The sequence below is a fragment of the Pantherophis guttatus genome, chromosome 1 (assembly GCF_059756535.1).
Source record: "Pantherophis guttatus breed Tessera chromosome 1, ASM5975653v1, whole genome shotgun sequence".
Taxonomy (NCBI): Eukaryota; Metazoa; Chordata; class Lepidosauria; order Squamata; family Colubridae; genus Pantherophis; species Pantherophis guttatus.
In genome coordinates this window covers 162,589,635-162,604,401 of record NC_142063.1, presented here as the reverse complement: position 1 = coordinate 162,604,401, position 14,767 = coordinate 162,589,635, and the positions used below count along the sequence as shown (strand labels likewise).

Genomic DNA, 14,767 nt, shown 5'->3' with positions numbered 1-14,767 from the left:
AATAAACAGATGGTACGTGTCTGGAGAGTGTTTAGGTGTTTTTTAAGGTCAAAGGCTGAATATTTATTCAGTAATACAAATAGGGAGAAATATGTTTGGAAGCTGCAGACTCCATAAGAGCTCTTAAATATATTAATTCATGTCAGCTGCCCCTAACCTGATGTCCTACAGATGTGGTGAGATTATAGCCCTCACAATCCTGGGAACTGGAATCTCAAAAATGTCTAAGAGAGGATATATATGTTCTCCCATACGTATGTCTGTCTGCTTGCCTGCCTGCCTGTGTATGCAGGTTTGATTTTAGCATTCTCCCTAAAAGAAAAGGTATGTGCTCAAAGAAAAACAGGAGATAATTAGAAATATTTTACCTAATGGTTCATGCTACCTAGAAGATTTTCTACTATGTGAAATAAAGACATAAATGCAAAATATTGAGGTTAAATGTAGTCTTAAAAGCCCAGTGCACAGTAAATAGATACAGTACACTCAAGTTTATTTTCTTTCCCACCTTACATTTTTCTATCCCATTTCAGCACAAGTGCATTAATGCATTTTTAACGAGTCTGCATTAAAACGTATGTGCTTTTGATGCACATGTTATAGAAATTATTTTTCTGTCTGTGTTTTTCCTTAATACATTGCTGTTGGCATGATTTCTCCCAAGTGTGCAGATTTCAGCAGACTTTACCCTTATGCATTTCTGCATGCATTTTTTAAACTTGCATTTTGCATTTTTTTTAAAAAAATCACATAAATACCTGTATTTAAATAAGTTTAAGTGTTTAAAGTATGGCTTTAGTTAGTTTGCATTAAAATCTGAACCAAGTGAACTTCTGTGCCATCCGAAATAAGACCCAATTAGTTAAATTTATTCCCAGTTACGTTGCTCAGTAGGAATAGGCGACAAATGCTTTTCTAGATATCGATGGACTGCAGCTCAACTTTTTAGATTTTTTTTCCTGCCTGTCTTTGTTTCATTCAGAGTTATGATTTTGATGCCAAATCTCTTCCCAAAACGACTTCCACCTAAGAATAGCAATAGCACCTAGACTTATGTACCGTTTCACAGTGCGTTACAGCCCTCTCTAAGTGGTTTACAGAGTCAGCCTATTGCCCCCAACAATCTGGGTCCTCATTTTACCAACTTCAGGAGGATGGATGGCTGAGTCAACTTTGAGTCTGGTGAGATTTGAACTGCCAAACTGCTGGCAGCCGGTGATCAGCAGAAGTAGCCTGCAGCACTCTAACCACTGTGCCACTGTGGCTCTTGGATGTCTGTTTTTTCCATCATGTCAGTGCCTTGCAGTCAACCAGTCATAGATAGACAGAGGAGGTTAGCATCTCTCTTCTAGAGGATTAACTAATACTGGTAAAAAGCTGATTTTAGGAACATAAAATAAGCCAAATGTTTTATATTCCATATTTGTATATTTGCACTCCAACAGCAATTAAAACTGAAACAATCTGTATATGCCTAATGACGGTGTATTAGATCTGGAGGCCTGGAAGCTAACTGGTGACTCTAGTATGATTAGCCCAATGGCTATCTGGCTACTCTAAGTATTCTGTGACTTAGCCACTGTCCTATTCCAAGGTTTTGGGATAAGGATGGGATTCTGGAGAGCGAGGATGTTTCTTTCCTCCTCAGGAGTCTCGGTTGACATTCTTCAGAGAAGCAAGAATGACTGGACCAGCATATGATTCAGAGTTTGCCTAAAGGGCCCCTGTTCAGAGAATTAATAAGGTGAAGTTGCAGTGAATGGACAGAGTAGCCACACCATTGTCTTGTTTCTTTTCAGTGGTTAGTTCTCTAGTCACATCTTTTTTCTCATTCACTGACCCCCCCCCTCTCTCTATTTGTCCAGAGTAATTTTTTCTGTTCAAATCTCAGCAGTCTATGCTTCTGAAATCGGTCTGTTGCCTTTTTAAAAATTAAAATCCTTGATTCTTTGTTCAACACACACACACACACCAAATTTAATAGCACAAAGACATTGTGTTTTGTCCTTTCACTGTGGACTTCCAAAATGGCTTAAACTTGGTAAAATAGGTTAAAAGGGGGGGGGGATTGAGATAATTATTAAAATATTATTCCTGGATGAGGTGGATTTGCTCAATGCCAGGGGTGGGCTTCAAAAATTTTAGCAAGGGTTCTCTGCCCGATTTCTGGGTCAGCGTGGCCTAGTTGGCCTCCTTCACCATGGGGGGGGAGGCATTTTTGCCCTCCCTGGGCTTTGGAGACTTTCCTCGAGCCTCCGGGAGAGTGAAAAGGGCCTCCCCAAGCTCTGGAGGCCGGGCCCATTTCCAGCCTTCCCGAACTTCCGGTAGGCCCATTTTTTGCCCTCCCTGAGCCTCCCCGTGCGCCCTGCACTTACCTGCATCCAATGCGGGCCGCGTGGGGACTCCTTGGAGGGGCAGGGTGGGATGGGCGGGGCCAGCCAGGAGTGGGATTTGAGGGTTCTCTGAACTGCACAGAATCTTAGCTAGAAGTTCTCCCGAATCCCTGCAAACTCCCAGCAGCCCACCCCTGTGCAGTGCCCTCGACAGGCTGTTGGTGTGTGTGTTTTTGGGGGGTGGGGGAGGCTTCCTCCCTTTCCAGAACAGGACATAGCAACATAACCAGTGGCTTAAATAGTCATCTGTGGTGAACAATCTCATGAGCCAGTCCAAAACTCAATAGATGGGTCACAGGTAGAGAATAGGTAGGATGGCCTTGACAAAGTATAGACACTAGCTTTCAAATGTTAAATATGCTTGGCTCATAAGATATGGCTTTACAGACATGATCACCAGTGCTTGGAAATTATTTATGTTAATTAATTATTTCATTTTGCTTCCATTTTTCTAGGTAGAGGACTAAAGGTAAGCTTAATTATTGTTATTTAGTCTATCTATCTATCTATCTATCTATCTATCTATCTATCTATCTATCTATCTATCTATCTATCTATCTATCTATCTTCAAATTGGAAGTAGTTGGAGAGCAATAATATTTCAAGAACTTCAAGGTTCCAGAAATAGTCTTCCTCTCATAAACTGATTAACATTAGCAAGACAAGGTTGTTACCATGGTTTCTAAAGTTTCCAGACTCTCTGACTTGAAATAAATAACAGGGAATGCTTAGATATGGGAAGAAAGTACGGAAAAAACAATGATATGACAGATGTGGATTTCGGTGGAGCACTATTGCCGCTTGAGGCATATGGGATAAAGAATGCATAAATGATTCTTTAGCATATCATAAACTGATCTGAATGGGAAGAAACTTGACGTATCTTTCTGCTACCTGGAGAATGAAAAGCCAATTCAATGTATTTATTTTTTGAAGAAATACCATCAGTCAGTCAGTCAGTCAGTCAGTCAGTCAGTCAGTCAGTCAGTCAGTAAATAAATAAATAAATAGAAAAAAAGAAAAATAGTGATTATACAAGGAAGGAAGGAAGGAAGGAAGGAAGGAAGGAAGGAAGGAAGGAAGGAAGGAAGGAAGGAAGGAAAACTGATTTTTAAATTGCCTAAGAATAAGTCTGGTGCTTGAATGGTATAAAAGCAAGTACCAGGTGACTAAACATGGCAATATGACTAAAACGACAGGTTTTCCAATGGCTTTTCAGCTAAAATGAAACAATATCTGGGAAGGCCTTTTCTACCCAGTCATTAATCAGTGTCTGGAAAAAGGCTATTGATGAAAATTTATTCAGGTATTTAGGCCCTTAGTCACGGAAGTACTAACTATATCAATAAATATTCTTGTGAACAGGGGGAAAAAAAGACATTATTTTAGGGTGTGTACTTTTCTCTCTAAGCGGATTGTTGGATTCAGTTTTAAGGTGGGGGAGACAGAAAGCAGAACACCGGAATACGTTTATCTCACTTCGCAAGCCAGCTCTGTCTGCCCTGAAATCTTGGATCTTAAATTAGGAAATTATATCTCACGGCTAAGTGAGCCTAGCATGTGCCTTTAATGCTGAAATTTTTTTGTAGCAATCAGGGAAGACTTTCCACAATCATGTCAATTTATGCTTCATTGTGAAATGTGAAAAAGTGGAAAAACTATTTCTCGATGCTTTTTTTTAAATACTATTTTCCTCAGATAAATTTTGTCTTTTTTACCTTATAGGGTCAAAAAGGAGAACCTGGAGTAGTACCAGTGGTAAGTTAGTGTATGTGTGTGTGTCTGTGTCCGGATGTGTGTTATATTACTCTTTACTGACAAGCATTTTATAGAATGTAATCTTAAAAAACTGTTATTCGTTTGGGAAGCAGTTAGGATATTTTTTTTTAACTGTATAATTCTTGGTTCTTTAGGGGACAAATATCTGTACTCTCTATAGATATTAGAATACAGTAGAATATAAATATTTTTTATCTGCCAACTTTGAGGAACAGATTCTACTCATGGTTATTTCTATATGCCAGGGGTGTCCAACTCAAGGCTCGTGGCCCGGTTTAGATCTGGCCCACAGGGCCTTCCTGAAAACAGCGAAGGACCTGCCCACGGTGCCTTTGCCAGTGAAAATGAAGTTTGAGAGGGCAACCCCCCCTGCCCCGCCACCCCTGAGGTCAAACACCACCCTGATGCGGCCCTCAATGAAATCGAGTTTGACACCCCTGCCAAATGCCATGCAAACTGTAGCATATAGCAGAATTTCTCTTGTTTCCCCCCTCTGCAAGTAGTCCTCAACTTATGACCACAATTGAGCCCAAATGTTCTGTTGCTAAACGAGACAGTTGTTAAGTGAGTTTTGCCCCATCTTATGACCTTTCTTGCCAGGGTTGTTAAGTGAATCACTGCAGTTGTTAAGTTAGTAACACGGTTGTTAAATGAATCTGGCTTCCCCATTGACTTTGCTTGCCAGAAGGTCACAAAATTACATGACCCTGGGACACTATAACCGTCAGAAATATGAGTCAATGGCCAAGTGGCTGAATTTTGATCATGTGACCATGAGGATGCTGCAACTGTTGTAAGTGTGAAAAATGGTTGTCAGTCACTTCTTTTCAGTGCCTTTATAAGCTTGAACGGTCACTAAATGAATTGTTGTAAATTGAGGACTACTGTATTCATTTATTTAAAATATTTATATAGCCATCCATCTTATATTGAACTCTGGGAGGTTCCCAATCAACAATTAAAACATTAATAATAAAACAACATAATAAATATATCTATTAATACTAAACATTAAAAACCTGGCACCAGTATGATTCTTTCTCTTCTATGGGAATCTTTCTCTTAAATGGATGGAACCATCAAAGCAAGATTTTAGTAACTGGACCTTACTAGCATTTGGCACAAATAGTATGTGGCAATTATGGGAGCTTTCTTTCTACCCAAACCAAGAAATACCCTGTTTCTTGGTTTGGGTAGAATAAGACATCCCCTGATAATAAGCCCAATTGGGCTTTTAAGTGCAAGCACTAAAATACCCTCCCTGAAAATAAGCCCTCCTGAAAAATAAACGCACCCCGAAAATATTTAAACGCATGCACAGCCAGTCCCCGCCATTTCCTCTGGATAGGGTTGGGGAGATAGAGCTGGAAATCAGGTAAGATTGCAAGAGGAGCCCCATCTTGCTCCACGTGCCCCAAAATAATAAGACCTCCACGAAAATAAGGCCAAGCACTTATTTTGGGTTCAAAAATATATAGGACAGGTTCTTATTTTCAAGGAAACATGGTATCTCCAAATAAGACTGACAAAGATCAATTGCTCGATCTCTTCCTCTTCCTCTTTTCCCTTCTATAGCCATACCTGTAATGCAGTGATAAGAACTCTATACATTAGTTTACATCTGATAGCACCACAGATACCTATATTGGCTAGCTGTTCTTTTTTCTCCCTTTATCTAATGGAATAATTGTCTGCTACAGAGGAAATAGGAAAGGCAAATATCTCAGATTTCCTGCTGTGTGCTGTCTCTTGATGGATACAAGTTTTGTATGATTTATCCATTCCCAAATAAGGTTGAGCCTCCATATAAACAGTTTAATCATTTTTTATTGCATTTGCACATAATGCAGGCTCTTGAGACAGGGTCCAATTGACAGCCACTAGTTTGTTTGGGTTTTGATGTTTTATTCAATGGAAATGCAATGGGGCTTCTCCACAATTTGTTTCTGGTAAGCATTTTGCTGCAAAAACAAAACAAAACAAAAACAGAACAAAACAAAGATTACTGTATATCCTACAGTGGATTATGATGATGTACTCCCACATATTTAACTATTTGATTCATTGTTCTTGCATGCCCCTTTCCCAAATAGAGCCATTTTTTAAAAAAATAAACAGTCTTTTCTCCTCTTGTTTTCCCCACAACAATAACCCTGTGAGTTTGATTGGGCTGAGAGAAAGGGACTGGCCCAAAGTCATCCAGCTGTTTTCATGCTTAAACCAAGACTAGAACTCACAGTCTACCAGTTTCTAGGCCAGAACCTTAACCACCATTCTTCTCTTCTCTTCTCTTCTCTTCTCTTCTCTTCTCTTCTCTTCTCTTCTCTTCTCTTCTCTTCTCTTCTCTTCTCTTCTCTTCTCTTCTCTTCTCTTCTCTTCTTTTCTCTCCTCTCCTCTCCTCTCCTCTCCTCTCCTCTCCTATCCTATCCTATCCTATCCTATCCTATCCTCCCCCTCTTCCTTCCCTTCAAATCAATTACAGATTTACGTAATTATTTCTGTATTGTTTACAATACTGATACTGCATAGTTAGGAGGGTTTGCCCTCATTCTTACCATTTGTGCTCCCCTTATGGGACAGAATGATTGGTATGAGATGTTATCAATTTCATATTCTGTAGTACCAGATAGATGGGAAGGGGGGATGGGTGGATAAAGAAGGTAGAGATTTGAAATAAAGAACTCCACATTGGTTTTTTTTTTTTTTTTTAAATCCTCTCCTTTGTATAGAGCCCTCATATTCCAGAATTGGTTGCCCCTTGCTGAAATTATAGGAAGAAGCTACAGTTCTTATTTGTTTCATAACTGTATCCCAGATGACACATGTTCAGATGTCTTTTCAGCACATTGTCTGCTGCTTATATTTTGGCCCTTAAAAGGCTTTCATCTTTTTCCCCCCCAAAGTAATCTACAAAAAAATGTGCTTGAAACAATTCAGGATACTGACAGTACACTAAAGGTCAGAGATAGAATGAGTCTCAGGATGGATTGAGAAGTGCCAGGATCAACAGGCTGAGAATTTGCCAGAGCCCATGGATTTGTGTGGAGTGAAAGGGGATTGCTACTCCATAACATTTGACCTTCCTTATTTTTATTACAATTGCTTATTCACCTCTTTTTGCTAATCAAGTGAGTAATGAAAGAAACAAATGATTTTTTTTTATCTTGGCTTTTTATTTGGTGCCAACCTCTTCTGTTCTGGTGCTTTCCAGAAGTGTGAAAGAATTCTTCTTGGTTCCCAGAATCCCAAGTGATTTGGCCATTGGGGGTTTTAGGGTTATAGGAGTTGAAGTATAGCACTATATTGGGAAATTGGTGTAGTGTAGGACTTTAAAAAAAACCCAAAAATCCAGCAAGCACATAAACAGCAGAAACACTGAAGAGGAAGCCTCCCTTGAAAGCATTTTGAAGGCGTGAAACTGACAGTGATGCACAACTTTGTTTATCTTCATTATCTGCATATGTTTGAGTAAAGAGCTTATGAAACAGAACAATAGAAGCTAAATAAATAGACAAATAAAGTCTAGCAATTGTCCGTATCAGAGGTTTTACATTTCTCTTTCCCTTTTCTTTCCTTAATAGAAATTAGGAATGAGAAAAAGATGATATGCTTGCCACAGTCATTACTATGTCCTATTAACACTTATGTTTATTTTTTAAAAAAACAGGTTACGGGTATACGAGGACGGCCGGGACAATCTGTAAGTATCATTCCTGGTATTCTTTGTAGAAGTGTGAATAGTTTCTTAATATTTTTAGGAAATAGTGATCACTTTTAATGATCGCTTAACTTTTTTTAATACTATGGGAAAGGAAGTATTGTGGAGGGATGGGGAATCCCTGCAGGATTATTGCCATTACTTAATGCTGAATATATGGCTTTGGGAGAAACTGTACATTAAAATCCAGCTATGTGAAGATAGATATGGATTTCTTTATCAATGACTTTGCCAAATGGCAAATTCTAGGGTACCTTATTGCCTTGCATAGTATGGGCTGCCTTGTTGGGATCCTTCCAATCATTTTTATGGACTGAGAGTAAGATTCTGAAGTTCTTTTTTTCACTCCATATAACAGGGAAATATTAGCTAATGTGTTTGTTGTTATCAATTTCCTTGTTAGTTCCTTAATAACTCCCAGAGGCTCAGTAGTTCTTATGACACAATTTAAAAACTACTGTGACAATGTACAGGCAGTCATCCACTTACAAATACAATTGGAACGTGAATTTGCTCACTAAGCAAATGAGTTATCACATAACCAGATTTGAAGTTATGTCCATTTTTACTGCAGTTATTAAGGGAATCATCTGGTCATTAAGTGAATCACATAATCATTAAGCAGATCTGGGTCTCCCATTGACTTTGCTTGTTGGAAGCCAGCTGGAAAGGTTGCAGATCATGATCACTTGACTGCAAGATGTTGCAGTTACTGTAAATCAAGCTGGTTGCCAACTGCCCTATTTGCTATCATGTGACAAAGGTGGTGCAACAGTCATAACTTTGGGCATGAGTTGCGAGTCACTTTTTCCCAAGGCCATCGTACTTTATTAAGTACGCAACAAAATGTATGCATTTATTTTTTAATTTCAAATGTGTGATATTGTCACCATTTTATTAAATGTCTGTAATTATTTTAATAATTGATTTAGGGACCTCCAGGTTCACAAGGACCAAGAGGAGCTCGAGGACCCAAAGGAAGACCGGTGAGTTGGAAAGCATTCTTCCAAGAACAATTTAATAGCACTTAGCAATAGCACATAGATTTATATACCACTTCACCGTGCTTTTACAGCCCTCTCTAAGCAGTTTACAGAGTCAGCCTATTGCCCCCAACAATCTGGATCCTCATTTTTCCCACCTCAGAAGGATGGAAGGCTGAGTCAACTTTGAGCTGGTGAGAATCGAACTGTCGAACTGCAGGCAGCTGGCACTCAGCAGAAATAGCCTGCAGTTCGGCATTCTAACCACTGAGCCATCACGGCTCTCTATTGATAGGAATAGATTGCTCTTCCTTCCCCAGATGCCCGAGATGAAATGTTTTTGTGTCAGAGCTACCTAGGTTTGGCTTCTGTTTGAGAGACAAGATGATTGAAGTTCAGTTGCATTCTATAATGTTTGTCTCCTAAATATAAATGTGTGTTAGCTTCAGGAAAACATCATAAAAACTCATAGCAATAGCCCTTAGGTTTATATACCTCCCCATAGTGCTTTATAGCCCTCTCCAAGTGGTTTACAATGTCAGCATATTGTTCCCAACAACCAAAAATGAGTCAACCTTGAGCCGGTCAGGATCGAACTCTTGGCAGTGGGCAGAATTATAGTAAATGCACTGTAATAATTGTAAATGCACTGTTCTTAGCAGACTCTAAGAGTTGTACCTGGAAGTCTTTCAGCTTCTAGCTCCTTCCAAATCTCTCTCTTGTACTCTGCGATTCATTTTTATCTCCCAGACTTCGCATTCTTTCACATACAATGAGTCATATACTAAACAGTTCTGAACTTCTGACATTCCATGGATGACTAAAAAAAAATCAACCTCTGATAATTAGTTCTCAGAAAAATACATCTACCCTTTATCCTTGGCATTTCTTTTTTTTTTCAAAAAATGAAGCATCCTCCTCCCTGGTTAGAATGTATAATACCATATATAGCAATTTAATCCACTCTGGATTTTAAAAAAGAGCCTTGGTAGTACAGTGGTCTAAGGCACCCTGTTATTAAGCTGGTTATTAAGACCAGCTGCCTGCAATTACTGCAGGTTCGAATCTCGCCAAGGCTCAAGGTTGACTCAGCCTTCCATCCTTTCTAAGGTAGGTAAATTGAGGACCCAGTTGTGGGGGCAATAAGCTGACTTTGTATAAATATACAAAAGAATGAAGGCTATTGCTTAGCGCATTGTAAGCCGCCCTGAGTCTCCGGAGCAGGGCGGCATATAAATCAAATTAAAAAAAAAAAAAAAGGATTCCAAACATAAAATTTCCAATCACCAATTCAAACTAAAGTATATAAACATTCCAGTTACCAATTCAATGATAAAGGGAGAACAATAGTGATTAAGCATAACAGTAAACGTGAGGTATAAACCAGAGCAATTCAATGCTAAGAACCAACAAATAAATATAAAAACAAATACAGACACATTTTGATTGAACATGGAAAGACTTACAATGCTAGCAATAGTGAAATATTTCTTTGAAAGCTCTGAAGTTACAGCCACCAAAGGGGGTAAAAATCCTCTTGTATCTTTCTGATTAATGGAATCGAGATAAGAGCCACAAGTGAAATGAGATGAAGCACTCCTTTCAGTTTTTAGCTTCCAAACTACTTAGAATTTTAAGTGTCAATAAAGGTGGTACCAGAGGTGATATTCAGCAGGTTCCGACCAGTTCTGGAGAACCAGTAGTGGAAATTTTGAGTAGTTCGGAGAACTGGTAAATACCACCTCTGACTGGCCCCGCCCCCATCTATTCTCTGCTTCCCGAGTCCCAGCTGATCGGGAGGAAATGGAGATTTTGCAGTAACCTTCCCCTGCCACGGCCACCAAGCCACGCCCACAGAACCGGTAGTAAAAATTTTTGAATCCCACCACTGGTCAATACCAATATCATGAAAGCAGACAGAAGAATACAAGTACCTTTTATTACTTTATAAAGTAATGTTCTAATAATACAAATAAGTGTAAAACCTACTACCTGAGTGTCCCAGAGGTGCTTTTTCAAGAGGCAACTGGACTTCCTGGTTTTTCTTTGAAGACTTTCGCTTCTTATCCAAGAAGCTTCTTCAGCTGAAGATGAGAAGCTTATTGGATGAGAAGTGAAATGTCTTCAAAGAAAAACCAGGAAGTCCAGTTGCCTCTTGAAAAAGTACTTTTGGGACAACCGTGACCTGGATGACTGAGAATTTCCATAGATTACTACCTGAGTAGTAGCAAGTAGCATCTCCCTTCAGTGAAGATATGATCATTCACATGTATATCGTTCTATAGAGATCTTGTCATTTACAGTTGCTCATGTGAAGGTTTACACACACAATCCTGCAGTGTATGGTCACTTGTATACTGAGGGCACTATATATTCTCCATGTAGGTAAGTCACCCTGTAAATAAAAAGACCACAACTTTACTGATGTCACAGCATGGCTTATGGGGGGAAGATTTGGTTATCAACGCTTGCATGTTAAACTAAAAATCTATAGAACAGAAGGGGTATAACATTGCTCCATCTAATGAAAGTAGTCAGATTAATGTCACATTATCTTCAGTGCCACCTCCAAAGACAATCCCAGATGGGATCCAACCAGCCGGTTTTACCCGGTTTGGGCAAACTGGTAGCGGCGGCTGCGGGAGGCTCCACCCACCCGCCCGGATGTCATTACATCCCATTTTTGACACTCTGTGCATGGACAAAAGGTCCTGTGCATGCACAGAGATATCATGCGCAAGCGAAGTGAGTGCATGTGCTTGCATTTGCGAACTGGTAGCCCTGGATTCCACCCCTGGATCCAACCCTTGTGTTGTAATATGAAACACAGAATTTAAGAGAAGTCTTCAGTGAACCTACGATTAGGAAGGAATTTGTAATACTTGCAAAAAGGGAGAGTATAAGTAAAAGACTTCAACTAGGAAAGAAGAGAAAATTTTAACCAATGTAGCTTTTCAGGCAAGTCATGCCTATTCAAATTCACATATATCAGGTAGGATAGAAGCCCTATCCTACCTGATATCAGCCTAACTACATCTTTTTCATTAGGATGAAAGCAGACGGCTGCCGGAGAACCTGGGATAGGGGATACTGAAGCTTACTGAAGCTTCCTGCTGAAAAGATGCAGGGAATATGACAATGGACAACAGTTGTATCACTGGCAGTCATTTATAGCATTGTACTGGTGTAGAAGGTAGCAGGCTGCTTGATCTGATAACTCAATTTACATTTGCTAGATTTTTAGCAGGAGTAGGCAATTTAGTCTAACCAATCTTGGCCAATGATACATAATATCTGAAAGGTACCAAGTTGTTAACTTTTGAACTCTGTTATAGAGCTGCATTAAGAGCTTTAAATTTAAGGAGCTGATAGATATAAGGAAATATATCCATTTTGGTTGCCTAAAAATATAGTAATAATTCTCACTACCTCTAAGAGATCAATGAGAATTAAACGTGTGTGTGTGTGTGTGTGTGTGTGTGTGTGTGTGTGTGTGTGTATTTAATTCAATACATTTATATGAATGAATAATCCAGTGACTTGACAATTTTACCATTGCTGAAATATTTCTCAAATACATTTAAGTATTGAGTAAGAGGTAGTGCAAGAGTATGTGTGTTGAAGCGCCATCTAGTGGCCTTCTTCAGCAAATACTTGTTTATAAGTTGCCTTCAATTGTGGAAGTAATTGACATAAAAGACCAGTATGGCTTACCTTTAGAAAACTGATTTTCAAACTCTTCATATGTTTCTCAAACAATTGAGCCATCAATTTTTTTTTTGCAGAAAAATGTTAATTTTCACTTCAGTTGCATTGATGATCTTAGAATTTTGATTAAGTATGTTTGTGGGTAGCTATTTCTATTTTTACTCATTTACACCCTTAGCATAATTCCCACCAATAAACTGCAATGTAACACCAATATTTAAAGAAGTAACATATAGGCCTTTAACCTGAAACCATAGCTGTATCTAAGATGTAAATGTATAAAATGGAGTGGTCCCATCTCCAAATTCCATACTTCAGAGATTTGACATTTTGATATGAGAAGATAAAAATTCTTACATATTTTAAATTAATAATCACAATACTGAAGGTTTAAAAACTCTTGACATATTACTTGCAAAACAGGTGATAGAGACAATATATACATATCTGTTAAGTAGGTTACAAATGAATGATCTTTATAATTACATGCAGATTTTTTAAAAAATCAGAAATCAGTGAAAAACTGATCTCTTAAAACCAGGTTTTATTTGAACAGAATAATCCAAACTCTCCCATTCAACCCTAACAGAATAAAAATATGGGAGAGATAATGCATGGGCTGGGGGATGGGGCACATTTATCCCATATGCTTCATTAGGCTAATCAAAGTTCCAAGGTGGTGGGTCCAACATAGAAAATTTCAGGAATGGGTATTATGACTTTTAAACTTCTGAATCTTAAAACTCCCTGTTTCCCTGAAAGAAACCCAGATGTTTTCCCTCACACTAGCTTAGTTAAAAGCCTAATAAAGCTGTGGATCTCACCAGGACTAGCTTGAAGCCAGGTTTTTCATGACAGCTCACTTTTCCTGATTTCCCACCAGAATCCCTTAATCCAGGGGTGAAATCCATCAGGTTCTGACAGTTTCTGGAGAACTGGTAGTGGAAATTATGAGCAGTTCAGAGAACCGGCAGTGCAAATTTTGAGTAGTTCGGAGAACTGGCAAATACTACCTCTGGTTGGCCCCAGAGTGGGGTGGGAATGGAGATTTTGAAGTATCCTTCCCCTGGAGTGGGGTGGGAATGGAGATTTTGTAGTATCTTTCCCCTGCCACGTCCACCAAGCCACGCCCACTAAGCCACACCACACCATGCCCACCAAGCCAGGCCCACAGAACCGGTAGTAAAAAAAATTGGTTTTCACACTGCCTTAATCTGAAACTTTTATGAAATAATTTGACAAAAGGCAGGTTAATCATTTCCCCCCTCACATTATTTGCATGAGTATTAAAATAAGTTCTTAAGTATCACTTAAGTCGTTCTTTCCTTGACCTCCATTATTCAGCTATCAACTTCATTCATTCATTTTCAAAGCAGTAGAGCAGTGCATAAATGGAGAAGGCTGCAGAATATATTAGGTTACCAAGATACTTCAGGTTTTATTCCAGATTTATGAAATATTTGCATTAATTATTTTGTGATTTTTCCAGCTGTCTTCTAAACAGCCTGTTCTACTTTTAATATACATTCTTGCTCCATACTCTCTGCCAATATAAATCTGGAATGGTATCCATAGACTTTGAGATATTTCTCTGAATTTATGCCTGCATAAATGGAAATAAAAGCTGTGTGCATGCCTGTTGGTATTTAAACCTTGTGGAGATGCAAAATATGCAGTTGTGCCTTTGTTAACTAAATATCTGAAATCCACAAAATTAATTTCCTGGTATAAATATTAATTTACTGCGATTTCAACATACAATATAGTCATTCCAAGAATTTTTTTTCTCATTGAAGGTCAAGGATTTGCATTGGAGAAAACACAGCTGATAAAAAATGTCAATCCCCAGATTTATAATTCTTCTAGAAGAAAATGTGAGAATGAAATTAGCGAAATCATTCATTCAGGGTCTTGTTATTTAGAAATGTATTACTTTGCAGTAAGCATGGTGCCGATTCCATTCAAATGAATGATATTTTTTTCATGAGATCGGTTAGTTCACGGGTGTCAAACTCATGGCATCACGTTGCCATCACATGCTGTATTGCAACATTTTTCCCCTTCACGGAGCTGGGGTGGGTGTGGCCTGCATTGACGCATCTGGCCCGCAGGCCACCAGTTTGACACCCCTGTATTAGTTTATCATGTGAGATTTCATTTAGATCGTATGTAAAGACCATTAGTAA

The 14,767-nt window shown here is 38.8% G+C and overlaps 1 protein-coding gene across 1 annotated transcript in view; it reads left to right on the top strand.

Moving 5' to 3' along the window:
- The window catches only part of COL5A2 (collagen type V alpha 2 chain), a 178,161-nt gene that overhangs the window by 88,190 nt on the left and 75,204 nt on the right, over positions 1 to 14,767 (top strand). Inside the window, exons 3-6 of the mRNA XM_034429209.3 lie at positions 2,849 to 2,862; positions 4,119 to 4,151; positions 7,840 to 7,872; positions 8,823 to 8,876. Coding sequence (XP_034285100.2) covers positions 2,849 to 2,862; positions 4,119 to 4,151; positions 7,840 to 7,872; positions 8,823 to 8,876 — 134 coding nt within the window. The remainder of the gene's footprint in view (positions 1 to 2,848; positions 2,863 to 4,118; positions 4,152 to 7,839; positions 7,873 to 8,822; positions 8,877 to 14,767) is intronic.